The sequence below is a fragment of the Trichosurus vulpecula genome, chromosome 8 (genome assembly GCF_011100635.1).
Source record: "Trichosurus vulpecula isolate mTriVul1 chromosome 8, mTriVul1.pri, whole genome shotgun sequence".
NCBI lineage: Eukaryota > Metazoa > Chordata > Mammalia > Diprotodontia > Phalangeridae > Trichosurus > Trichosurus vulpecula.
The window spans coordinates 194005732-194032477 of NC_050580.1; the positions used below are offsets into that span (position 1 = coordinate 194005732).

Genomic DNA, 26746 nt, shown 5'->3' on the forward strand with positions numbered 1-26746 from the left:
TTTGCATGGGATCCATTAGTACCTCCAATTTACCCTGTATATCTTGTGTGTACATAGTTACTTGCATGCTATGTATCCCCCTATTAGAATGTAAGTGCCTTGAGGGCAGGGGATTTTCTACCTATCCAGTGCTTAGCATGATGCCTTACCATATCACTAAGCATATAGTAAGCATTTAATAAATGCTTGATAGCTGGCTAGTAAGTGTCTGAGACAGGATTTTAATCCACGTCTTCCTGATGCTAGCATTCTATCTACGACACCGTTTTTAATGACCTCTAAGGACCCTTCCAGCTAGAAACGTATATTCTTTAAATAAAGTCTCCTCTAATCTTCACGCCTGAAGGAGAGCAGTCCCTGAAACTCAGAAGAGCCCTAGGAACTACAACTCCCAGCATGCATCCCGCCACGGGCCAGCCGGCTGATTTCGTAGGCATGGATCCCCAAAGAAAACTACAAGTCCCACAATGCCTCCGCAAGTCCGGAGTCAATGAGACGCCGCGAGAGGACGGAAGGGGCGGGGCCTCACCCGCCGCGGGACCGTTGAATTTGAAACTCGAAGGCTGCCTGGGCTGGGTGTTTGGAGGACGCTGGGTTCTGATCGCCGCTGGTGGGTCCGTCACGGTGGGGGAAGTGGAGGGACTGGACCCCGATTAGGAAGAGGGTCATTGGGCTGGGGTCAGGGGGAGACCCTTCGAGCCGGTAATAGAATGGGAGCTTGGCCGGTTGGGGCCTTGGGGGAACGGTTAGGGAGTCTGGGGAGGGATGAGGTGCGTGAAGGGGGAGGGGGAGGGAGTTGTGTGGCAGAGGAGACCGAGGAAGTGTGTGTGTATGTGTAGGTGTGTCTGTGTGTATGTGTGTGTGTGTACGCGTGTGTAGGCCCTCAGAGGTCCCCCGTCCTTTTCCCTCCCCCTCAGCTCTCTTCCTTTCTCCCACCCATTTCCGCACTTCCTCCTTATTATACACACATTTCCCCCTCCTTCCTCACTACACACACACTCACTCACACCCACACATTTTCCCCTTTCCTCACCACAATCATACATACATTTTCCTCCTCCCTTCCACCCCCACCCCCAACATCCCCACCTAGTATTTTCCTAAGATTTCCTAGTAATCCGGCCCCGGAGGTGGGAAGGAGGGGAAGTCAGGGGAAGCCATGCTTCTATATTGAAGACGACCCTGAGCCCTTTCTTGGTTGAGTAGTGAGAGAAGAAGCCAGATTTTGGAGTCATAAGCCTGCAGATCCTGGGCTGACAGACCATAGATAGGGAAGACTGACTTGAGATAAGAAAATAAACATAATAATAATAAATTTTGCATTTTATCACTGGTAGTGGAGGTATCCTGAGGAATTAATTTGGATAATTGCCAATTATCCAAAAGGTATGGTGTTATTTGATTCTAGTGAACCTTGCACAATTTGGCAGCAGTCCTTCCAGATGAGTGAATTTAGGTTTTTTAAAAAGCTTAAACATGATTTTATATGTGGGTGTGCATATATCATAGTAATAATGATTAACATTCATATAGTGCTTTGAAATTGCAAAGGACTTTATATATTTCACTCATTGGAACCTCACAAGAACCATGTGAAAAATAGTATGTTTGATGGAATGCAGCAGTTCTCATTTTGTCTACAAAATGTTTACACTTTGTTTACACTTTTAAAAATTATTGAGGACCTCCCAAAGAACTTTTGTTTAAGAGGATTATGTCTATTGGTATTTACTGTATTAGCTATTGACACATCTTAGTATTATTATGAAAATAGTTTTGACCTCAAAGACTTCCTGAAAGAATCTCTGAGATACCCAGTCCTTCAGTTTTTGGAGAATATTCTTTTTATTTCAGTTTCATGTTTTTTAATAGGTTTAGTCATAAATGGGTGGTTATTTAGCCTTAGGGCTTCTACTTTGGTTTTTGAGAGCTTTGGGATTCTGTCAGTGTCATGATAATTCTCAAACATTTTGGTCTCAGGACCCCTTTAGTAAACACTCAGAAAAATTATTGAAGACTCCCACCAAACTTTTGTTTATGTAAGTTATGTCTTGATATTTGCTTTATTAGAAATTAAATATCTTAGTATTATCGTAACAGTGGAAACCCAGTGAACACCCCCTGTCCTCCAAGGGTTCCCAGACCACACTTTGAGAACCAACAAATTACGGTAATTATCTTGTCACAAGACAAAATAACATGGGTTTCCCTAAGTGGGCTGAATGGAAATAACTTTGGTGGCCAGCTCTGACTAGTAGCTTTATTTTTCTGTTCACGTGCTATGGTTACTTTTATATATACCTTTTTGGTGAGCTCTCAGAATATTCATATCTACAGCAGAGTACTGGCATATGACAAGTTTTCATTTAATACATGTTAAGGCAAATTTAACAGAATTAGTAACTAAGTCATCAGGGAAAAGATCAGCTATTAATTGACTACCACCGTGTTAATTTCTTTCCCTTTAATTTTTAATTTATTTTTAACATTCATTTTTTAAAATTTTGAGTCAAGACAAGCACTATGATATCAATTATATATACGAAGTCATGCAAAACATTTACATATTAGCCATGTTGCAGAAAAAAGCAAGAAAGTGAAGAGAGTGTGCTTCAACCTGTTTTCAAGAGTTCATCAGTTCTATTTCTGGAGTTGGGTAGCATTTGTCATCCTGGGTCCTTTGGAATTATCTTGGAATTTCCTGCATCAGAGTGGTTTAATCTTTCACAGTTGATCCTTATAATATTGCTGTTACTGTGTACAATGTTTTCCTGGTTCTGTCCATTTCACTTTCCTTCAGCTCATGTAAGTCTTCCAAGGTTTTTCTGAAACCATATCATTTCTTGCAGTACAATAGCATTCCATCGCAATCATATACCACATCTTGTTTACCATTCCTCAATTGATGGGCCTCCTCAATTTCCAATTCTTCATCACCACAAAAAGAGCATCTATAAATATTTTTTGCATATAAATCGTTTCCCCTTTTTCTAATCTCTGAGGTATAGTCCTAGTAGTGGTATTGCTGGGTCAAAGGGTATGTACAGTTTTATCACTATCTATTTTTTTTTTAATTTCTTTATTTATTTTTAGTTTACCACACACGGTTCTACATAGTTTTGAGTTCCAGATTTTCTCCCCTCCCTCCCCAAGACGGCATGGAATCTCATATAACCACTATCTATTTTTAATTAAACAATGTGGTACTTTCAGGGATAGACATAGAAGTACTATTTTATTGTCTATGTATTAATTGTCTGTATATAATCAAATATTAATTCACTTTGCTTGCCTCGCCTCAACCGTGGTCCAGTAGTTCTAAGCCAATAATAATGCCTTCCGCCCAGTCACTTACTCTGTTAGGCAACATAATGGGGTTAACTAAAAGGCTTTGCGCCCAGTAGGATAATGGCCTCACATTAATGCCAGTCTGCCTATACTTTTGTTCATCCAATGCAGCAAGAATAACTGCCCAAGATTGAATTTTAAAGAATCTGTAAATACATACCATTCTACTGCTGTAATAAAAAGGAGTCTGATTTTGGTTTTTGTTCTGTAGAGTAAAGCCATGGAGGGGGATGAGTGGGAGCTGAGTAAAGAAAATGTGCTGCCCTTGAGGCAGGGCCGGATCATGTCCACACTGCAGGAAGCATTGGCACAGCAGGATACTGCCAGTCATACTGCTCTCCATCAGCAAAAAAGGTGAGTGGGACTGTCAAAAATCAATCCTCCAGCCTCTCTGTGGCTTCCATTTATCCTTAGTAATAATAGACCAACCACTTGGGTGGGAATATACCAGGTGGCAGAATGAGTTGTAACGATGATTATAAAATCCTATTTTTTGAGAACTGGTAGTGTGTCGGTGTGTTCTTCGCCTCCTCATCGGTATAGCAGCCTTCTAAGGCAATTTCTCATTAGTGATGAAGATTTACTCTCTTCTGAGATTAAATGTACTATCTTTTAATGTGTCCTCAAGTTAATTAATTGTCCACAGTGATGTTTAAAGGTATCCCTGCATTAGGTCCTTCCTTCCTTCCTCCCTCAATAAAGGAAGTTTTAGTATGTTGTTATGAAAATTATTTTGGATTTGAAGTCAGAGGAAGTTTAGAATCTTGGCTCTGCCTATTAGACATTTCAAACTGGATGTCCATAGATATCTTAAATTCAACATGTCCATAACCAAATTTAGTCTAATTCTACCCCAAACCTTCCCCCTTTTTAACTTTCCTATTACTGTTGAAGGTACCACCATCTTCCCAGTCAGCACAGGTTCTATGCTAAGCTGTCATCCTCAAATCCTCCCATTCACCCTCCATATCCAATCTGTTGCCAGATTCTACCTTTGTAAAATATCTTTCTTGTACTCCCTCTTCTCTTTGACATTGCCACCACCCTGGTATAGACTCTCGTGTCTCCTCAAACCTGGATGGTGGTCGTAGCCTACTGGTTGGTCTCCTTCCTTCACTCCCTTGTCAAAGTGATGTTCCTAAAGCATAGGACTGACCATGTCACTCTCCCCCATGCCCCTAACCTACTCAAAAGTAATTCCAGTGGTTCCCTATGACCTCCAGGATGAAATAAGAAATTCTCTGGCATTCATGGTCCTTCTTAAATACCTCTCCCTGCCTCCTCACACACACAGTACTTTTTGTTCCAGTGACACTGGCCTCCTTCTGTTCCTCAAACAAGAAACTCCATCTCCAGAGTCCAGTGTTTCTCCCATTACACTAGGAGCTCCTTGAAGGCAGGGACTGCTTTTGTCTTTTCTTGTATCCCCAGTGCTTAGCACAGTGCCTGGAACATAGTAGGCACTTAATAAATGTTTATTAACTGATTGCCTGCCACTTATTACCTACCTGTATGCTATTTGACAAAGCCACTTAAGCCTTCTGAGTCTCAGTTGATCATATGTAAGATAAGGAAGTTGTACTATATAACCTGTGAGATCTTTTCTATCTCTAAATCTTCTCTGCTTCTCTAACCTCCACACTCCCTTCCAGAACCAAAATTGATACTAAAAAGTTTAACAGTGAATTACAAGACTATCTAGTTATAGAAAAGTCAGGGAATACCCTTGAGACATTCGAATTCCATCTATGTGGGCTTTGGATCCTTATCTATCCTGCTTCTTGAGCTTCTCCTTCCTTAGGTTGCTGGTAATCTCTTCTAGCAAGGTCGGTGGTTTTTCTCAGTCCTTCTCGGTGTCTATGCTGTACATATGTCTGTTGAATTCTAGCTATAATAATCCGTTAACCTGTGGCTTGAGTTTTCTTTGTACTTGTTGTCTAGCATAGACTATGCACATTTTGAAATTTAAAATCTTATATTGTCTAGTACTAGGCTAGCCACACAATAGGTAATCAATATATCCTTAATAAATGAAAATGGAATTAAGACAGTTCATTTTATGGTTTTTCTCTAATGTACTAGAAGTGCTAACAAGTCATTGCCCATCTTTGTTGCAGAGCATTTGAGTCTGAAATTCGCTTTTACACTGGAGATGATCCACTAGATGTTTGGGTGAGGTAGGTGCTCTTGTCACTGTTACTTGATCCATTGATCATCCAATGAAATAGCTTGACTGATGGAGGCTTGGGGACTGCCCTTAGAAAAGTATTTCTCTTCTAAATTAGAGTAGCATCACTGTTCAGAATAGGTATTGGAACAAAAAATGTCTTCTTAGCTGAGAATTGTTCAATTTCTTTCTCCCTTTGTACCTATTTAGATACATTAACTGGACAGAGCAGAACTTCCCTCAAGGTGGGAAGGAAAGTAATATGTCAACATTATTAGAAAGAGCTGTAGAAGCCCTTCAGGAGGAGAAACGGTATTATAATGATCCCCGGTTTCTCAGTCTTTGGCTTAAATTGGTGAGTAATTGTCAAGAACCACCCACTTTCAAATACTGTTTTATTCTTTAGAGATAGCTAATACATTATGAGCATGGTATAACCTGATTTATATGGAAAAAATGTGATTCAGAATTCTATTTACCATGGCAGTTAATATGCTCAATAAATACTTGGTGAATGACATTGTTAGGGTAATTCTTTGAATTTGAAGTAAGTCTTTGAAGATTTATAGAATGAGTCTTGATGTCACAAGGAACTTAAAAAAAGCTTTCAGAGACTTTGACTATAGGAGTCTTAACTCCTCGTCTGTTCAATGTTCATGATTTCAGTCCTATTCAACAAGCATTTGAGCCCCTATTGTGTTCTAGAAACTGTGCTGGGTGTACAAAGACAAAAATGAAACAGTCCTTGACCTCAAGGAGTTTGTGGTTTGGGGGGACCATGTTGGGAGGGACGTTATCCAAGGCACACATGATTATAGACAAAGTAAATAAAGAGTGTGCCAGAGAAAATTAACAACTAGGAGGATCTCCTCCTCTAGGAAGTAGCCTGCACTATGCTTAAGGAAAAGCGGAATTCCATAAGGTGGTGGTGAGGAGGGTAAAATATTCCAGCATAGGAGACCAATGGCTTGTTGGAAAGACAGGAGAGCAGGATCTGGAATGACTGTTATTTATGGGGAATAGCAAGGAGGTCAGTTGGTTTGGAATGAGAGCACATGAATAGTAGTAAGGTATGATCTGACCAAAACTATGGTAACACAAGACCATGGGGATGCCTAAAATACATAGATAATTTTTAAGACTTAATTTTAATACTAAAAGGAGTGAATTTAAGGATACTTCCAAGGACCAAGGTACATCACTTTACACAGGGTATTTTTTTATCCCTAAGGCAAAGAAAATAGAGATAGGATGAAATTTTTTATTTCAAAGTAAAATTATAATATTTTTGTGTCACTTGATGCACCTAGTCCTTCTAGTGTTAATTGTAGCTACCTTCTTTTCCACCAAATTTTTAACTTAAATCTTCATTTCCCTTGCTGGCCTATTGGAGTTATTTGTGAGTAGTGAAATGGTAAAAAGACAATCAAAAGAAAAATAAGAAAAAATATAGGTCTTGGATGCACAAAATTGAATTATAAGCCCAGGAATAAAATTGTGTTTTTGTTGAGATCAACTTCTTGATTTTTTATTTGTTTGTTTGTTTTTATCTGGAAGGGGATATAGTAGGGATTGTGTATGAGCATAGTGACTAGCATGTTCTCATTCCCTCAAACCTGTGGTGCCATCACTTTGCCAAAAAGTTTCCTAATTAGGACCTAACTACTGTTATAGCAATCACAGTTTTGTATTTATTTTTCGTGTTAAAGATTCTGTTCATCTTGAGGAAGAGAAATTTGTTGCCAAAAGCAAATAGTGTCTTCGGTCAAGGGAAGCTCTCCTTTTACATCCTTTACTTAGGGGATACTTCTACTATTCCTAGACTCCTAAAAGACCAATGTTTATAAATTTTGCATTTACTTAACTTTGAAAATTGTCACTGTATCAATTTCCATTCCCTTTAAGCATTCTGGGCAAAGTTGGATTACTGATTAGGGCAAATGATATATTCTCAGAGTAGTTGCATTAGAAGTTATGTGTAAAATGTGGTCATTAGTTCCAGGCCAATGAAAATATGTAACGAATTTTTTTAAAATAAGGTTATAAATGTTTACTAATGTAATATAACAGCAAAGGATAATAAAATGTATTTCAGATCAGATTTATTACAAAGTAATAGAGTAGTTATAAAAAGCAAAATTTTAAAAATTACTGAATATCGTACCTCAAGATAAGCTTACGCTGACTATATGATAAAAACCCTGTTATTTTCTTTTAAGATATTTTAGCAGTGAAGACTGAGATATCTTCTCGTTCTTTAAATCTTTATACAAACTTGTAGGTGCAGATTTCCATGTAGTCACATTGCAGTAGATTTTCATGTTCACATTCTCACACAGTGAACCCAGTGTAGTTGGATGACTTGAGGCATTATCTAAAATCAGTAATGCTTTAAATATGATATTGTTGTCCTTGCAATATTTTCCAGTAGCTGGGATAAAAAAAGAACTTGAAAACCAATCTTCAGAATCAGTTTTAGTCACCAATGCTTTCATGCTAAAGAATTGGAAGGATTGATTACTGTAGCGCTTCAGAACCCAAGAATTTTGAGACCAAGCATTGATTTTAGTTTAAAATCCCAGGTTGAGTGTTTTTCTTTTTAAGTTCTGGAAGAAATCTCATCCACATCAAAAATGTATAAGCCACAGATTATTTTCTTCAGGCCATTGGGGTGTTTAGCTGCATCCTCATCTGCACCAACCACCTCTGAGACATTTTGTAAATCATACTAAATCAAATTTTGTATTATTCAAACTCAAATTAATCATGACCTAGCTGTTTTTCTCAAGAGTTTGTTCTCTGAAAATGGCCTAGTTGAGAACTCTGGAATAATCATATTCTTTCTGGGTATCAATGCTACAGGAATTCTCAGAAGCCTGTGAGTGTTGTGAATTCAAACAGGGGGTTTTATATTTTGTTTTCAAAATTCACTTGATGGTCTGTGTCCATGACTAGAGCTAATGCTGACAGCCCATAGAGGGCAGCACCTTTTCAAAAAAGTAAGAGCATACACCAAATTTCACTAATTTGGATAAATAAACAGAAAACTCACCCTGAATGATAAAACATATTTTTTTAAAAATTGCAGTTGTCGAAAAAAAATTTCAATTGCATTGCTTTCTTGCTCATAGAGTAACTAGTCCTCCCTCTTTCTTGTGGTACTTAAGCAACTTGCTTTAATTGATGTCCTTAAGTTGTTGGCTGTCTGTAATGCTTGCTTTTAAAGCATTTCACCTATATTTAAGTAGCAGACTAGTGTGAACAAAATTGCCAGGGAAATTTTTAATTTGTCCAGCAAACTGTTAGTATATATGTATTGGAAAAATAAACTTCAAATAAGCTCTTTCATTATTACCACAGGCTATGGATGACCTCCTTTTAGAGGCCGTTAGCCTATGCCAACATAGTCTGTGGAGCTGCTGTTTTCCAAGTTTGTATTCTACTGGGCATTCCACTGCTTTTATCCTTTGTTGCCAGGAGACACATTTCTATGTCAATTCTGAGCACGGTTCTGTTGCTCTTACTCTGTTCTCCTCTCTCTGTCTATGTTGTCATCTTCAATAACTATATATGCTACTCTTTTGATAATCTTCTGCTTTTCCCATTCAAATGAGTTATAAATCAAGCAACAGGCATTTACTCAGTATCTGCTCTGAGCCAGGATCTGCCTTTTGATAAATAAGCTTAGTAAGCAAAATAGAAACTTGAAGTTGCAGCTCAGGCAAGGCTGTTTTTATAATTTCTATGAAAAATGGTATCTTTGTGTAGTTCCTGTTAACATCTACATCTAATGCTGTAAGAGTAGAACTGAAATTAATTTTACTTTTTAAAGTTTCCGAAAAATCATTACTGATATAAAAGCATGCTTTCCTGGAGACAGCAATGTTTGTAGAATTGAATAGTCATCTCTTTAGGAAATAGTTTTAGAGAAAGAAAAACTTAACTACTTGTGTCCTAGAAAAAACTTCCCAACTAAGAACCAGTGGAATCAGTGGCAATAATAATAAAGGAAGCTTTAGACCTGTCTGTCCTGTGAGCTTTAAAAGTAAAATATAAAGCCAACTATAGGGGTGGTGAATTTAAAAATGTCAGTAGGAAGAGCACTATTTTCAATAGTGGGCCATACTGAGAAGCCTCTCCACTTAGAAAGAAATACACTGCTGGTTATTTGTTAGAAGTTTTGTTTTGGGTTGTTTATTTTTTCTACTGAGGAAAATAGGGGGAGAGAAAATTCTTGATAATAAAAAAAACATTGCTGAAATGGGACAAAATGGAGAATGGATTTTTACAGAGGAACATAGTAGATAATGTGAAAGACTGAGATGATAGAGTACTATCAAGATGACAGTAGAATAGGCTTTCTACAGTAAGGTGTGAAGTCCAAGAATACTCATGGACCTTAGGTTCTGTGGATAAGTGGGCAATTGTGTATTTCTGTGGTTGGCTGAAAAGTAGTTTTGCTTAGAGCCAGGTAATGGGATAGTATGCCATACTGGGAAGAACGCTACTCAGAAATCAAAAGACTTGTTTGAGCCTCACTTCTGCCATTTGGTAGTGTTTGAGTTGCCTCATTTTGCTCAATTATTCTGAGGAAAAATAATCCTTTTACTACCTGCCTACTGAGGAAAGTGTTTAACTCTTCCCCCCCTTATACCATTTAAAATAAACAAAAGTTACCTTCTGTACTTTCTTCTCCTCTGCCTTGCGTCTTTTTTTTTTTTTTTTTTGGAGCTCAGTGGGCAGGGCAATTGGGATTAAGTGACTTGCCCAAGGTCACACAGCTAGTAAGTGTGCCAAGTGTCTGAGGCTGTATTTGAACTCAGGTCCTCCTGACTCCAGGGCCAGTACTCTGTTTACTGTGCCACCTAGCTGCCCCCTGCCCTGTGTCTTTTAAAGGTTTCTTACTTAAGCCAGATAAACCAAGCAACTACCCTTTGCCCTGTCCAATCTACATGGTCTTTGTGTTTTGAGGGGAAAAAAAGCTGGTGGTGGCAGGGTACTAAATTGAAGGCTTTCTACCTTACTATTACTTCTTAAATCCAAGATTTATATGGGCCTAACTCTGATTCTTGAGTAAGCCTAATTACTTGCCCGCTGTCTGATGTCTTATTTAATTCTTCTGGGTAAGTTTTTGGCTTGGGTGTCTTTGGCTTGATGCATTATTAAAACTTGGTTATTTTTTAAAAATAAATTTAAAATGTTGCAATTATTGCAGGGACGTTTATGCAATGAACCTTTGGATATGTATAGTTATTTGCATAGCCAAGGGATTGGCATTTCTCTGGCGCAGTTCTACATTTCATGGGCTGAAGAATATGAGGCCAGAGAAAACTATAAGAAAGCAGATTTGATATTCCAAGAAGGATTTCAATGCAAAGCTGAGCCACTGGAGAAGCTGCAGTCACATCATCGGTAAGCTACCTTCTTGGATAAAATGGAGATGACCAGTTGTAATATTAATGGGGTGTAAGATTTTTCCCACCCATTAATGGGCCTTAGGTGAAGCCCATTAAGGGAAGCTTGCTTAGAGAGAACTTTCTTGTAGAAAGGCTTTCACACCTTTTGCTAATTTCTAATTAGGCACTGAGTTGCAAGGGTTGTGATGCCTTCTGGCTCTGAGCCTATTAGCTGAAAGAGTATATATTCTGAGGGGTGAGCTTTTGCTTTCAGGGGGGTCGCTTATGAGAAGGACCTTGTGATTCCCTGGTTGAGACTCTGAGTGGCTGTATGTTCAGAGCTCCCCAACTGCCCAGAGATAAAGGCTCTCTTGATTCAGTGATGTATGTAGTGTATAGCAGTATTGCTTTAATTCAGGCTGTAGGGCCCTGTCTGTTGGTCTCTGTTTCTCTGTATTTTCTCTGAAGTTCAGGATGCTGACTTTTCCCCTGAACTGGTGAATATAATCAAAGATTGTTGACCCCTTAAACAGCTATCTTTCCTAATACAGCAGATCCAAAAACCTGTCCTAGCAGCCATCCTGGGTATGCCAATGTGGTTGCCATTACACCAGTGTAAAAATTGTATAAAGTATTGGTAGGGAGCTTGTGTCTTTTGCTTCTGAATACAAGTCAACCCACGATAGAGAGCATCTTTGACAAATTTTAATGCTCATACTTTGAGTAGCCACTCTTTGTGATTTCCACTGTGGTTGCAACAACATAATCCAAAGAAACAAATATTTATTAAACACTTGCTTTGTGCAAAGCACTGTGTTGGAGGCTAGGGACCCAAAAACAAAATAAAAAATAGCCCTTGCTCTCAAGGAAATTACTGTCTCCTAGGAGATGGAACATGTGAACAGAAGCAGGAATGCCCTATAATTTGAGGAGGAAGGAGAGAACTGTAACAACTAAGGAGATTAGAAAAGGCTTCCTCTAGCTGAGGGCACCTAGGTGGCACAGTGGATTGAGTTCTGGTCCTGGAGTCAGGAAGACTCATCCTCCTGAGTTCAAATCTGGCCTGACACGTTCTAGTTGTGTGACCCTGGGTAAGTCACTTAACCCTGTTTGCCTCACTTTTCTCATCTGTAAAATGAGCTGGAGAAAGGAAATGACAAACCATTCCAGGATCTTTACCAAGAAAACCCCAAATGGGGTCACGAAGAGTTGAACATGACTGAAAAATGACTGAATAAAAATTCCTCTGGGTGCATTCTGGAGAGCAATATGGAACTATGCCCAAAGGGCTATAAAAATGTTCATACCCTTTGACCCAGCAATACTACTTCTAGGGTTGTATCCCAAAGAGATCACACAAGTGGGAAAAGGACCCATATGTACAAAAATATTTATAGTGGCTCTTTTTGTAGTAGCAAAGAATTGGAAATCAAGGGGATGCCCATCAATTGGCTGAACAAGTTGTGGTATATGAAGGTAATGGAATACTATTGTGCTATAAGAAATGGGGATGATATGGACTTCATAATAACCTGGAAAAACCTACATGACATAATGCTGAGTGAGCAGAGCAGAACCAGGAGAACATTATACACAACCAAGATATATGGATTCTGTGATGACTAACCCTGATAGACTTTGCTCTTCTCAGCAACACAAGGTGCAAAGACAACTCCAAAGGACTCACGATGGAGAGTGCTATCTACATCCGGAGAAAGAACTATGGAGTTGAATGCAGATTGAGGCACATTTTATGCTCGCCTTTTTTCCTTTTTTTTTTCTCTTTTGTTTTTGGGGTTTTTTTTTGGTTCTGTTTCTTCTTTCTCATGATTCATTACATTGGTCATGATTCTTCTTTACAACTTGACTATTGCGTAAATAAGTTCAATGCAAAGTTATATGTAGAAGATATATCGGATTCCATGCTGCCTTGGGGGGGGCGGGGAATCTGAAACTCAGAATTATGTAGAACTGAGTGTTGTGAACTAAAAATAAAAAATCTCAGAAAAAAAAAAAGAAAAAAATTCCTCTGGGTGAAACTTGAAGAAACCTAGGGGTTCTAAGGCAGAGATGAGGAGGTAGTGCATCCATTCATGGAGGAGCTTATGAAAAGACACAAAGGTGGGAGGTGGAGTATCAAAGTTGGAGAGCCCAGGACTTAGGTTCAGATTCTAACTTCACCACTTAACTGCTTTGTGAATTAGAGCACTTCAGTTCCTATAGCCCTGTAGGCCTCAGTTTCATTATCTGTAAATGGGAGGCTTAGATCAGATCTTGTCAGTTTTAAGCCTCTTGTCCTTATTCTTGAAGCTGGGCCAGAAATCTGAAGGTCATTGATTTAGAGCTAGAGAAGGCCTTAGGCTTTATTCGGTCTAATCCCTCAGTTTGAAGATGAAGAAATTAAGATCCCAAGATGGGGAGTGGCTTGGCCAGGGTCACACAGGTTGCACAAAACCCTGTGGCAGAGCTGACATTCAGATCTAACTTGGCCGACTCCAGAGCCTGCACTTTTCCCACAGTACTGCATACTGCTTCAGCCTATTGTCCATTTTTTTCAGGCAGTTCCAGTTTCGTGTGTCTCGGTACACTCTCTTGGCACTTGAAAAAGAAGAGGAAGAAGATGTCCTTGAGGCTTCTGGACCTCAGAGAAGCACCTTGGCTGATCTGAAAAGCAAAGGGAAAAAAATAGCTAAAGTGCCCATTAACCGTGTAGGAGGTGCTCTTAAGGGTAAGCTCAGCACACAAGGGCATCACCGAGTCTTATAAATAATACTTAACATGCATAAGGAGAAACAAGTAAGGACAAGAGGACTTAGGAAGAGAGTCTGCAAAAATACAAAATTAGGACTTAATGGTCATGTAGGACTACACAGCATTTAGGGGCAAAGGGTAGTGGCAGGTAATAATTCTAACAGGTTAGGCATTTTGTGCCATTGCAAACAAGCTCTGTGCTTTAAGCTGATAACAGTGATTCATTAGTGTCTCCATGTTTGGCATTGGCAAAGGCAACAGACCTACAGAGTAGTCATATTCGGTTTTGAGATTTCTAACTTGAGGGGCATAAAGAGCCCATAAGGAATTCAGGAGAAAATCATGAGAATCAGTGAAAGACCTGGAAAATTAGTACATGAAGACAGGTTAAAAGAACTGAGCTTTTTTTTTTTTTAATCCAGAGAAGAAAAAAGAGTAAAAACTGATTTAGGGTCTTGAACAGATGAAGAATAACTAGACAAGACCTCTTTGTCTTTATAGACAGAAAATTGGCTTAGATTGCAACCCTGGGCCTTAGGTGAGCATAAAAGAGGAGCTGGCAGGTGCCTGAGGGGAGTGTGTAATCTCTTTATGGAAGTTGATAAGTTTTGGATAGGACTGCTAAAAAAGAGTGATGAACTAATTAGGTTGGTGAAAAACCCTTTCTATCTTTGATTCTATGCTAATAGACAAACTATTCACAGGTATAAGATAGAAAATCTTTAATTTCAAGAATAGTTATTTTATCTGATTTATAAGAGCAAATAATAGTTTTTATTCAAAAGGTTACTTTTCTGAAAAGTAACTTTACCAGAATTAGAATAACAATATACATATTATCTATGACTATATTTTTAAAAAAAACAACCCATAACAGAATTTTTTAAGTACACTGATGAAAGAGATCAGCATAGGACAAAAAGCAAGTAAATCATTGTTACTTTGTTAACAGATATGCAGATTTAGTTAATCAGAATGAAAGAGTGGCTTGAGGTAAAAATTCATATTCTTTGTAGTTGTTACTAAGTTTATAATTATTGAAAACATACATATTCCCCTTTTTTGTTTTTCTTAGCTGCAAACCAGGTCCGAGGGCTTCCAAATCCAGTTAATCAGCAGATACTAAGTGGCTCCAAATTTGCTGTTTTTGATGAAAATGCTGATGGAGCCTCCAGAACAGAGCTGCCTATGGTTACAGCTGAGCCATGGAAAGCACCACCTGTTCGGAGAGCCAAAGAGAATGAGCTGCAGGCGGGACCTTGGACCAAAGCCCGAGTAAGGATGCACACACTGGCTACATTTGCCTGTGGGGTAGTAGAGGGTTAGGATTGAGGAAAGGAATGGAAATACCTTAGCATTTACATTTTCTGGCATCTTCTCAATAGGGCAGTAGGCAGAAATATTTAGAAATATCTTGGATGAAAGAGCTACTGCCATTTTATCTGTTCATTTAAATCTTTTCCTGCTTTACCCTCCAACAGCTTCGTAGTAATCCAGCTTCTGTGGCTACTGTGCCAACTACGCTACCAAATTTTATCCCATATGTTGAAGAGTCTGCACAACAACAAATCATGTGAGTTTGATTCTCAGATGCTGTAAAGTAGGAATTAGTAAGTAATGGGGACTGCTCATATTCTAGGGGTGAGGGTCATCAGCCTAAACTAGTTTGGGTGACCTCTTTATACTTGTACATGCTCTAGAAACACTAGCCAATAACCTCCGTGGGGAAGAACTGTTATTGAAGGAATTGAGCTCTCTTTACACAAGATAATCAAAGATAGTCATTTTATTTTAAGATAGATGTTCTGCTTTCGTTAAAGTAATTAGTGGCTATCAAAATTCAGTTTTTAAATTGTACAGATCTGACTTCACAGTGAAGAAATATTGATAAAGCTTATACTGGCTATGCTAATCAAGACATATGATAAGTTAACATGATAATTAGGTTCTTACAATTTCTCTTACTTTAACTGTCTTAAGTAACTATTGAGTATCTGCTTCATTTTAGTTTTTTTTATTTAAAGATCTTTTTTGTTTTGGTCATAAGGAATGAGTAGGTTTTCAAAGAAAAGATAAGAATCTTTAATTATTTTGTAATAATGCCCTTTGCTTTTATGTCATTTTGTTTGCAAATATACCCTCCTTTCCTTCTACACCAACAAAGTCCACCATTGTAACAAAGTTTGGCAAAGAGAAGAAAAAAATAGTTTCAGCAACACCAAGCAGTACATTGACTTCATCTGACAGTCTATGAAATATTCCGTATTGAAAATCCCTTTCCTATGTAGTGAAGGAAGGGAGATGTGTTTTCTCAACTCTTTTTCAGAACTAGACTTGGTCATTATAATTACATAGCATTTAGGCTGTTTCTATTGGTTTTTTTTAGCATTGTTGTAGTCATTGTATTTTTCCTAGTTCTATTTGCTTCACTATGCATCAATTCATATATGTCCATGGTTCTCTGAATTCTTCATTTGTCCTTTCTTATAAAGCACAATAATAATAATACATTTATGTAGCATATTTTGTTTAGTCATTTCCCAACCAAGGCATGCCTAATTCATTTCTACTTCTTGCTATCACAAAAAATAATATGCTGAGGTTTTTTATTTGTCATGAATATTATGGTGTGTATGATACCTTTCTTTTTTGTCTCAAACCCCCTTGGAGAATATTTCTAGAAGTAAGATTTCTGGATCAAAGAATGTATATATATTAGTCTGATTCCAAACTGCTTCCTGGAATGTCTAGACTAATTCATAGCTCCGCCAACAATGTATCAGTTTCCTTGTCTTCTCACAATCTCTTCAACATTGACCATTTCTATATTTTGCCATCTTTGCTAATTCTCTATGTTTGAGGTGAAACCTCAGAGTTTTAATTTCCATATCTTTTATTGGTGATTTGGAGTAATCTTATGTTTGATCATCTTTGCAATTCTTTTGAGAATTGTATATCTCTTGACTACTACTCTGGGCAGTGATTCTTGTCACACACGCACACATATTTGTGTGTTAAATCCCTGTATATTTTGGATATGATATATCAGAGATATTTGATGTAAAACATTTGTTTTTGAAGCAATAGCTTCTTAAGATAAGAATTCTTAAAGAAGTAGTTTTTTCTTTCTTTGCTCAAAACTTTGAAACATAGAGATGGGCTGTTTCTACACTTTGAAACTACTGCTTACTGATGCCTCTGATCCCATTAGTCCCTCAATTTGGTAATTCTCAAATTGCCATGAGATCTGTACCCCTTTTACTTTAGAGAGAGAAACTTGTAAATTTGCAGTTCTTAGAATGGAATGTGAGGAGTTCCAAGTTTGAAATTTCATTTTAGTGCCGTGAAAAACTTTAGGTTTATTAGATTATTACTTAGATTCATTTTAACTTTTTGTTTTTCTACTGCAGCACATCTTTTTTGTTGATTATTTGAGGCTCTTGAGGGTACCGTGCAGAATCTAAAATTTGACTTTTATCTAATGTGTGATAGTGAGGAAGAGGTACATTTTTCTCAGGGAATATTTGTCTTGTGAGAGAGAATACAGGAATTTACCAATACAGAATTTTTATAATTTTTTTAAAACATATTTGTCATTCAAGTGGATTGACGGGGGTGGTATCTGAGTCTGAGTATTTCTCTGATTGCTAAGAAATTTGTGCATCTTAGATTTGAAGCTGGAAGGGACCTTAGAGGTCGTATAAGCTAACCCTTTCACTTTATTTTTAAATTGCATTTTATTGGTCGATTTTTTAATTTAAAAAATGTTGTCACTTTTGTAGTTATCTCCATCTCCTCCCCCTACCACCAGTAAACCTTTCCTTCTCCATCAAAGACCTGTAGCTAAACAAATATTGCCTTAGTTTGACTAAGCAAAAGAAACACACATTGCTTATGTCTGATAATAAATGCCTGATTCCACACTTTCCTTGAGAGGAGGGCGGCATACCTCACCAGCAGGTAACCAAAGCCATGTGGAGGATTGATCCCAGTCTCTGCATTGATCAGTATTCTGGTGTCTTTTATTTTGTTATGATAAGTGTGTAAATTGTCCAGCTTCTCATACTTCACTCTGCGTCATTTTATGCAAGTCCTACCAAGTTTCCTTGAATTTTTCATATTCATCCTTCCTTACAGCACAGTAATATTCTATTAAATTTATGTACTAGTTTGTTTAGCTGTTCTCTAATCAATGGGCACTTTTTACCTTACGTCTCCCCCTTTTGTGATCTATTTTTCACACAACTTCCAAAGTGAAATTCCAGGTGCGTGGGTCTGACCATGTGTATCAGTGAGGGAATAATGACAACGCATGCCTGTGTGGTTCTGTATCACACAGTATAGGAGACTCTCCACAGAGAAGGTAGAAGAAGTAAACCAGTTATTCAGACACCAGAGAACCAGATCCCCCAAGCCACTCATCCAGTCTATCAGAGCAGTAAAGCATTCCACACACACTATCACAGCCTGGAGCCTCGACATTCCCAAAACCTCTCTGATCCCCTGGGGTCTTCCCAAAAACAAACTCACAGTACAGCTAAGTCACCGTCTGTTCAGCTCTAGCTACCAGCTTGCTCGCTCTCTCCTCTCCCTCTCTCTCTCTCTCCCTCCTCCCCCTCTCCCTCCCTCTCTCCCTCTCCTTCTCCCTCTCCCTCTCTCTCCCTCTCTCTCTCTCTCTCTCTCTCTCTCTCTCTCTCTCTCTTCCCTGTGACACAACTTCCTTTTCCTGTCAGGAAGCCCCTCCTACTACACATGACTTAGGCTTCCTGTGACATAAGTAGGTCACATGGCCTATTAATGGGTGGGAAAGATCTTCAAATCTAAATTGCTACTATACCATGTCACTCCCTCCTTCCAAAAGCTCTAATGTTTGCTTGTTGCCTCTAAAATAAAATGCAAACTCTGTTCCATATTTAAAACCCTTTACAGTCTAGCAAGTACATATCTTTTCAGGCTTATTAAACATTACTGTATCTACATTATCACGTACTCTAGAGGCCAGCCAAGCTGCTTGCTGGTCTTTATACATGGCCTTCACGCTGAGAACGCTCTGCCCCCTCACCTCTGCATCCACTTCAAAGCACAGTTTCTGCAGGCCTTTCCCAATCTTTCCAACTACTAATTCCTCCCCTTTCAGACTATCTACTGTCTACTTTAAATATATTTTACATGAAGAAATATTCAATCCACCTCCAGAGAGAGAGAGAGAAAACTGATGAACACTAAGTGCAGACTGAAGCACAGTTTTTCACTTTCTTGTGTGTGTGTGTGTGTGTATGTATGTATGTGTTTTGCACCATGGCTAATATAGAAATGTTTTGCATTACTTCACATGATTAATCAGTATCATGTTTATTGTCTTCTCAAGGCGTAGGGGGAGGAGAAAATTTGGAACTCAAAATTTTAAAAAATGGTTTCACATACAAGCCCCTTTTTGCATTATACTGTTGTGTATATGGAAATACTTTTCATGTATATGTAAGTTCAGGAAAAAAAAAATTTAAATTTAAAAAAAAAACTTAAAGAGGAGAAGAGTATCCAGGAAGAGATTTTCAATAATGTCGTGCTATGGAGAGGTCTAAGTGTAGATGAGACCTTTCCTGATTTCTTAACAATCAGTACTCTTCTACTCAATTATTTTGTATATGCTTTTAATTTACTTGGTTATAGGTGTTATTCTCTCCCCACCTAAAATATAAACCTGTTGTAGGTAGGGACTGTTTAGTTTCTTTCTATCCCCAGTTCTTCACACAGGGCCTGGCACATAGTAAATGTTTATTGATTGATTGATTGTCATTTGTTTGCAAAGTGTTGCTGCTATGCCACAGAAAGTTGCTATGAATTATATTTGCATATATGGGACCTTTCCATCTATCTTTGACCTTTTGGGTTTATGCTTAGTAGTTTTCACTGAGTCAGAGGGTATATGCATTTTTGCGATGTTTCTAGTATAATATAAAATTATTTTCCCAAGTAATTGAAATAATTCACAACTTCATCAACAGTGTGTTGATGTGGCTGTCTTGTAGATGCTCTACCATTTAACCGTTTTCACCATCTGTCAGAAAAATTTGTTGGGAAATTGTAGCAAAATAAAGGGCTGTTGGGAGGCATGGACAATTGTATTCGCAGCAAATCTTTTTTATTATGTACATGGAAGAGAGCAAAAAAAGATTTCTTCATTTAAAAGGATGTGTATATATGTATGTATATATTTGTGTATGTATACATATATATGCTATTTTAGTCATGAAAAAATGCTCTCACTAATAATTAGACAAATGTAAATTAAAACAACTCTGAGGTACCACTCAGGTTAGCTAAGATGACAGAAAAGGAAAATGACAAATGCTGGAGGGGATGTGGTAAAATATGAGTACTAATGCATTGTTGGTGAAGCTGTGAATTAGTCCAAACATTCTGTAAAGTAACTTGGAACTACATCCAAAAAACTGTTAAAGAAAGTATATATAGCAACTCTTTTTATAGTGGCACAGAATTAAAAACTGAGGTGATGCCCATCAATTGAGGCTAAGCAAGTTATGGTATATAAATGTTATGGAAAACTATTGTACTATAAGAAATGATGAAAGGGATGTTTTAGAAAGTCTTGGGAAGACTTTGTAAACTGATGCAAAGTGAGCAGAACCAGGAGAATAATTTATACTGTAGCAACAGCGTTCTAAAGATAATCAACTGTATAAGGCTTTTGTAGCTGATCAATACAGTGACTCACTACAGTTCCAAAGGATTCATTATGCAAAATGCTATCCACCTCTAAATAGAACTGATGGATGGAGTGCAGACTGAAGCAGTTTTTTTTTCTCTCTCTTTCTCATTGCTAGTGTGGAAATTTGTTTTGCATAACTTCATATTTGTAATGAGTTTGTATTTATTACTTTCTCAGTGGGTAGGAGGAAGGAGAAAATCTGAAATTGAAAAACATTGAATAAAAAAAGGTATTGGCTATTTTTAGAAATACAGTCTTAGAAATTTGCAGTAGAAAAACAGCTAAACATCATTTTTGTCATTCTGATTGGTGTAAGGTAAAACCTCAGTGTTTTAATTTGTCTTTTTCTTTTTAGTGATTTGGAATACTCTTTCATATGGTTGTTAGAAATTCGAAGTTTCTCTTTTGGAAAACTTCCTGTTCTTGCTTTGATCTCTTAATTTATTGGGAAATGGCTCTTTTTCTTATACGTTTGTACCAATCCTCTGTATATTTTGGATATCTAACCACGATTATAGATATTTACTACAAAGATTTTTTTCCCCCCAATTTTCCCAGAAAGGCTTTTTTCCATTTTAGATGCATTTTATGTATTCGAAATTGCCTATTTTATCTCTTAAGGTCATCACTGTCCCTTGTTAATAACATTTTTCCCCTAGTCATGTCTGTAAACAGTCAAGATATCTCCTCCCATTCTTCTTTAATTTTTTAAGGCTTATATTTAGGTCACATTCATTTGGAGACTATTGTAGAATATAGTGTATGTTATATGTTGGTTTAAATTTCTGCCAAATTGCTTAACACTTTTTCCAGTAGTTCTTGTCAAATAGGAAGGCCTTACTGAAGTAGTTTCTTTTTAGGAATTTGTTGAGTGCTAGACATCTAAATATCATTTTACGGATTAGAAACTGAGAACCAGAGAAATTAATTAACTTGCCTTAGGTCACATAGGTAGTGACAGATCTGGGGTTATTAACGATTTGTATTTCTTATTTTGTAAACTGTTTATGTGCTTTGACCGTTTCTCCACTATTCGAGTGTGCATTTTTAGTCTTGTGTTACTGAGTCATTTACTCATATTCATTGTTATTTTAAAAAATCTGTTTCTTTTTATAAAGACTATAATGGATTTCCTTCATAGATTTTACTGCAGAATTACTGGATGCATATACTTCAGGATTCATATATTATCATTTTGTATAGAACCTTTCAACTTAATACAATGTCTTTTTATTTTTTGGTGTTGGAATTTATTTGTCCAGAGTCATTATCACTCAAGACCCTTCAGTGGCTCTCTATGAATCTGTCTAATGTAAACTGCTTGGTTTTCAGACTTTTACAGCAAATCACTTCTCACCAGTCTCACATTATTGTTAGTCTCTGATGTAGATCCTCTAGTTTTATGATTTTTTTTTTTTGTAAATTGAGTTGTTTTTAAAGTTACCTTTTGAGTGTTTGTATGTCCTGTTTCTGTAAATCAATTATCTAATTTTTTGTGTAAAACAAGGTTTTTATACATTGGGTTAGGTTAAAGTAAAGAAACATCTGGGCCTCTACATTATATATCATTACCTACCTTAGAAAACTCCTTGAGGATGAAAGGAAATTCCTTGAGGGTGGGACATGTTCCCCATCTTCCCTCCCCAGTGAAGAACCTAATGCAGTTCTCAGTGATGGTTGTTGCTAGACTTTGAAAATGTCTTAATTTCTTCACTGAAATCTTGATTATATGGTTAGATATTTTTATTTTCTTGGTGACAATCATTGGCATACTGAATATATTATTTGTGGTAGCATGTACAATAATAATATGGTGTTCTATAATTAACCTGTGAACTATTTCATGATCTTTTTCAAACTATGGTCAATAGTAACTGTTTTGCCTCTTTTTAGGACTCCTTGCAAAATTGAACCCAGCATAAATCATATCCTCAGTACTAGAAAACCTGGAAAGGAAGAAGAAGATCCCTTGCAACGTGTACAAAGTCATCAACAAGAGTCTCAGGAGAAGAAAGAGAAGATGATGTGTTGTAAGGAGAAGATTTACGCTGGAGTTGGGGAGTTCTCCTTTGAGGAAATCCGGGCTGAAGTTTTCTGGAAGAAATTGAAGGAAAAAAGGGAAGGTGTGTATCAGTCTCATCATTTCATGTTTGCCATGTATTACTAGAAATCTGAACAGCCCTCTCCGATTACAACTCCTAATAAAATATCTTGCTCTCTGTTGCCTAAAGTTTTTCCACTTGTTATAACTACCTAAAATTCAGCCATTTAAGAGATTAACTTAACTAGCATTCCCCTTTTAAAAATGCAAATATGTCTAGGAGATTGCATTAGTATGAGTTTAATCAGTTTATTTTAACACATAGTAGAGAACTGACTCATTGAGGGAATCAAGGTACTGACTTGAGAGTGTAGGTGAGTTTTAGCGTGTAGAATGTTTGAGGGAAATAGAACAAGTCTATTTCTTTCCTCTCTCCTTGCTGTACTCTTATAATGGAGTCTTCAGTACAATATGAAGGTAAGAAGAATGCGGTGAGGTTGGTGAGAGATAAAAAAAAATCAAGGTGGGTAGGTGTCAAAAAATTAACCCATTCCAGAATTTTCTTAATGGTGGTCCTATGTCAGGAAAGCAAGAGGAAACCTTGTCGTCTCCTTCCTTTTCTGCCACGTGGGACCCTGTTCCTAGGACTTAGAATAATAATTCTTTAGTTAAGCCACATTGTGGATCAAAGAAGCTTTGGCCTAGGAATGGCCAACTACTACTGGTAATATTATTGCTTTGGAAACATGTATTTCAAGTTCCTACCAGCTTATGTCTATTTGTACTTTGATTTTTAAAAGATTTTATTTTTATTGCTATCTTGCTGTTTTTCTTTATTTCCTAACATATGATATGCATTAAGCTATCTCTTATAAAAAAGGAGAATGGGGGAAACAGTTTAGCAAAACCAACTAACATCATATCTGTTTTTGTAATATATGCAGTATTTCAGACCCATAGTCCCTATCCTCTGCATTATGGGAGAAAGGTACATTTTTCAACTTTTCTCCAGGGCCAAAGTTAGTCACTATATTTACACAGCATTTGGTTTCTTTTCTTTCTTTTTTGGTCCATTTGTAGCATTGTAGTCTTTTACATATTAACTTTCCTGGTTCAGTTTATCTCTTCCTACACCAGTTCATATACCTTCCCATCCTTCTCTGAATTCATTATTTCTTATGGCATGTGTAGTATCCTATTGTACCCAAGTGCCACGATTTGTTTGCTCATTCCCCAGCTGATGGACTACCTGTATTTTTTTTTTTTTGGCTTTGCTTTTCATTTTTTTTATTATGAACCCTGATGGTCATCAGTGTACAAAGAACAAATAAGAGGATTGGGTAAACTTATGTTAGTTTCTTTTTTAAGATATATTAGTACAAAAATATATGGTACTCAAAAATTGGAGACTAATAGGGTATCCTCCTATTGGGAATGGCTAAATGAATTGTGTTATATAAATGGCATAAGAAATGATGAAATGGAGAATTTCGGAGGAAGCTGGGAAGACATCTACGAACTAATGCAGAGCAACATGACCAGAAATGGGAGAACAATTTATGTATAATAACAAAATTATAGAGAAAACAACTTTGAAAAACTCTAGAACTCTAATCAATGCAATGATAAACCACAAGTTCAAAGGAAGATGAAACATGCCATTCATCTCCTGACAGGTGTTGAACTTAAAATGCAGAAAGATTTTCCAACATAGCCAAAGTGGCGATTTGTTTTACCAGTCTATGCAACTATAATATTGGGGCTTTGTTTTTCATTTTGTTGTTTTTATTTGTTCAGTAGGACGTGGGGAGATAGAACCAGTAAAGGGGGTGGGAAAGAGGAATTATTTCTTTAAATGCTCATTAATTGAAAAAAAAAATTTTTTTTCAAAGGATATATATTACACTTAACAGGATGGTAACATAATTGGCCTGTTTTGTGTACCTTCTGACTTTGTTGAATGTGTATGTATCTTTTATTAATGTGGGGGTTTTGGTTTTGTTTTGCATCTCTATGTCTTCCTACCAACTCTCACCCTCAAATAGAAGCACCCTCCCTTGTAACAAGTATAGTCAAACAAAGCAAATTAAGGTATTACCCCTGTCTGAAATTGTTTCCTTCTCCACCCCTGCTTCATCATCTGTGCCCAGAGGTAAGAAGAGTGCTTCATCATCAGTCTTCTGAAGTCATGATTGGTCAAAGTTGTTTTGCTTGTCTTTATGTTGTGGTTATTTGTATAACTTGTATTTGTTAAGAATTAACTGGTAATGGATACCATCAATCAAGAGAGATAAGACTCCAGGCTCTAGCTTGAAGTAAAAGAGCTCAGATATCTCACTAGCAGGCAGAAAATAGGAAACAAATGAATTAAAGTGAGTCTTATAAGAAGCTAGGGACAGAAACAGGCCCACTATAGAAGTGTAGGGTTTTGCCAGGGAATATACCAGTTTAGGCATATACTGTACAGAGCAGAATTGCTCTAGGTGTGGAGAGTTTTTGCCAGCATTATGAGAGCTCTGAAAACCTTAAAGAAAGAGAAATAAGAATAACAATTCCTAATTTTTCAATCTTTGACATAAGTTGGTGAGTACTCCATAAATGCCACCTAGTTTTAAAATATTTGTGGTTTCTCACTGTGCCTGTTGTAAAACAGTGAGGACTAATAACAGTGTAAACTAATTATGGAGCAATGAGATCCCAGGTTCTACTTTCCATGACGGCACTTCATACAGTGTAATACACACAGTAGTTGTTTGATAATTATTTGTTGACTGACAAATTATTGGATTAATTCTTTGACAGTGGAAATTTATCACAGTCCTTTTACTTTTAACTTCAAAGACTTCTTGTTAACGTCTTTCTGTTCTCTATTCCTGAACATGACAACTTGGCTATATTGGATTTGATCATCTTTTTAAAAGCAAAAATTATGTTCTAAAAGCCATGACTATTAGGTGGTTACTTTGACTAACTTGTTCCTTAAACAAATTCTGCACCTTTCTACCTCAATACCTTTGCTCAAACTGTTCCTTGTGCCCTCTCCTGTGCTTTCTCTTGCTATGCTTTCAATTTCTACCTTTCTGTACCTCCATGAATCTGCCAGTTCCTCTTCTGCTTCCCACCTACCCCAAATCAATAACTACCTCTAGCCCCAACTCTTGGAATTGCACTTCTTCAATGGGCTTGTCACATATTCTGTTAAGTATTTATCTGTGTACATTTTGTCACCAAATAGCCTTAGCTAAACTTTGTATTTTTTCCTAGAGCCTAGCACAGTGTTTGGCATAGAGTGAGCACCTGATGTGTAGTTGATGAAATTGAAATGATAAATTACTTCCTTAGTGTGGCTAGGAGATGCTTAGGAAAAGTCCAAACTGGACCATGGTTCCAGAAGCAGTCTAGAATTTGAATTTTGATCTTCTCAGCTATGGAGAAAGTGACCTCAGTTGGGGAGTGGGGAGCAGGTTGAATTTGGCATCCAACTGAAAGATACAGGCTTATGTCCTACATTAGACTTTCTATGTAATCTCTGTACTTCATTGCCCACCTTATGTAGTTTCTGTCCTTGTAAATCCTTTGGTAAAGTAATTTTTTTAGTTTGTTGTTGACAACTATTTAACTTTACTCTTGGTAGTTTTTTATTATATTTTTTAATATAAAAACATCAGTCAGGAAACATTTATTAAGCATTTACTTTGTACCTGGCACCGTGCTAAGCAGTGGTTACCCAAAGCAGAAATCCCTGCCCTAGGATAGTTTACATTCTTATGAGGACACAACACATACATAAAAGTTAAGTACAAGAGAAATGGAAGGTAGCCTTATGGAGAAGACACTGGGAGTGCAGGAAGATTGGAAAAAGCCTCCCAGGGGAGGCGGTGTTTGAGTCTTAAAGGAAGCCAAGGATTTTAAAAGGTAGAGTCGAAGAGAGTATTCCAGGTGTGTTGGACAACCAATGCAGAAGCACAAAGAAGGTGGAGCATAGTAAGTGATATGGGTGGATCTTTGAGTGCATGGCAGAGAGTTCTGTGTTATAAAATGGGAAAGATGAGAAGGGGAAGGTTGTGAAGAGCTCTAAATTCCAAATAAAAATTGAACCATTGGAGCTTACTGAATAGAGGAGAGTGACATTGTGCTTTAGGAAAACCACTTTGGCTGTTAAGTGGAAGAAGGATTTGAACCTGAAACAGGGAGTCTTACTAGAAGGCTGTTGCAATATCCTCAAAGAAGAGACATAAAAAGATATATCTCCCCAGCTCAGCACCACCACCTCTTTGGATAGGTGGGGAGTTCCATGAGTATGGAACTTGCTT

At 37.4% G+C, this 26746-nt stretch overlaps 1 protein-coding gene across 1 annotated transcript in view; it reads left to right on the top strand.

The window, feature by feature from the left end:
* The first annotated feature begins 489 nt into the window (after positions 1-489).
* The window catches only part of BUB1B (BUB1 mitotic checkpoint serine/threonine kinase B), a 60386-nt gene continuing 34129 nt past the window's right edge, over positions 490-26746 (top strand). Inside the window, exons 1-9 of the mRNA XM_036735809.1 lie at positions 490-610; positions 3560-3702; positions 5466-5525; positions 5726-5870; positions 10731-10927; positions 13470-13639; positions 14738-14937; positions 15144-15235; positions 22286-22515. Of these exons, the coding sequence (XP_036591704.1) occupies positions 3569-3702; positions 5466-5525; positions 5726-5870; positions 10731-10927; positions 13470-13639; positions 14738-14937; positions 15144-15235; positions 22286-22515 (1228 nt within the window). The 5' untranslated portion in view covers positions 490-610; positions 3560-3568. The remainder of the gene's footprint in view (positions 611-3559; positions 3703-5465; positions 5526-5725; positions 5871-10730; positions 10928-13469; positions 13640-14737; positions 14938-15143; positions 15236-22285; positions 22516-26746) is intronic.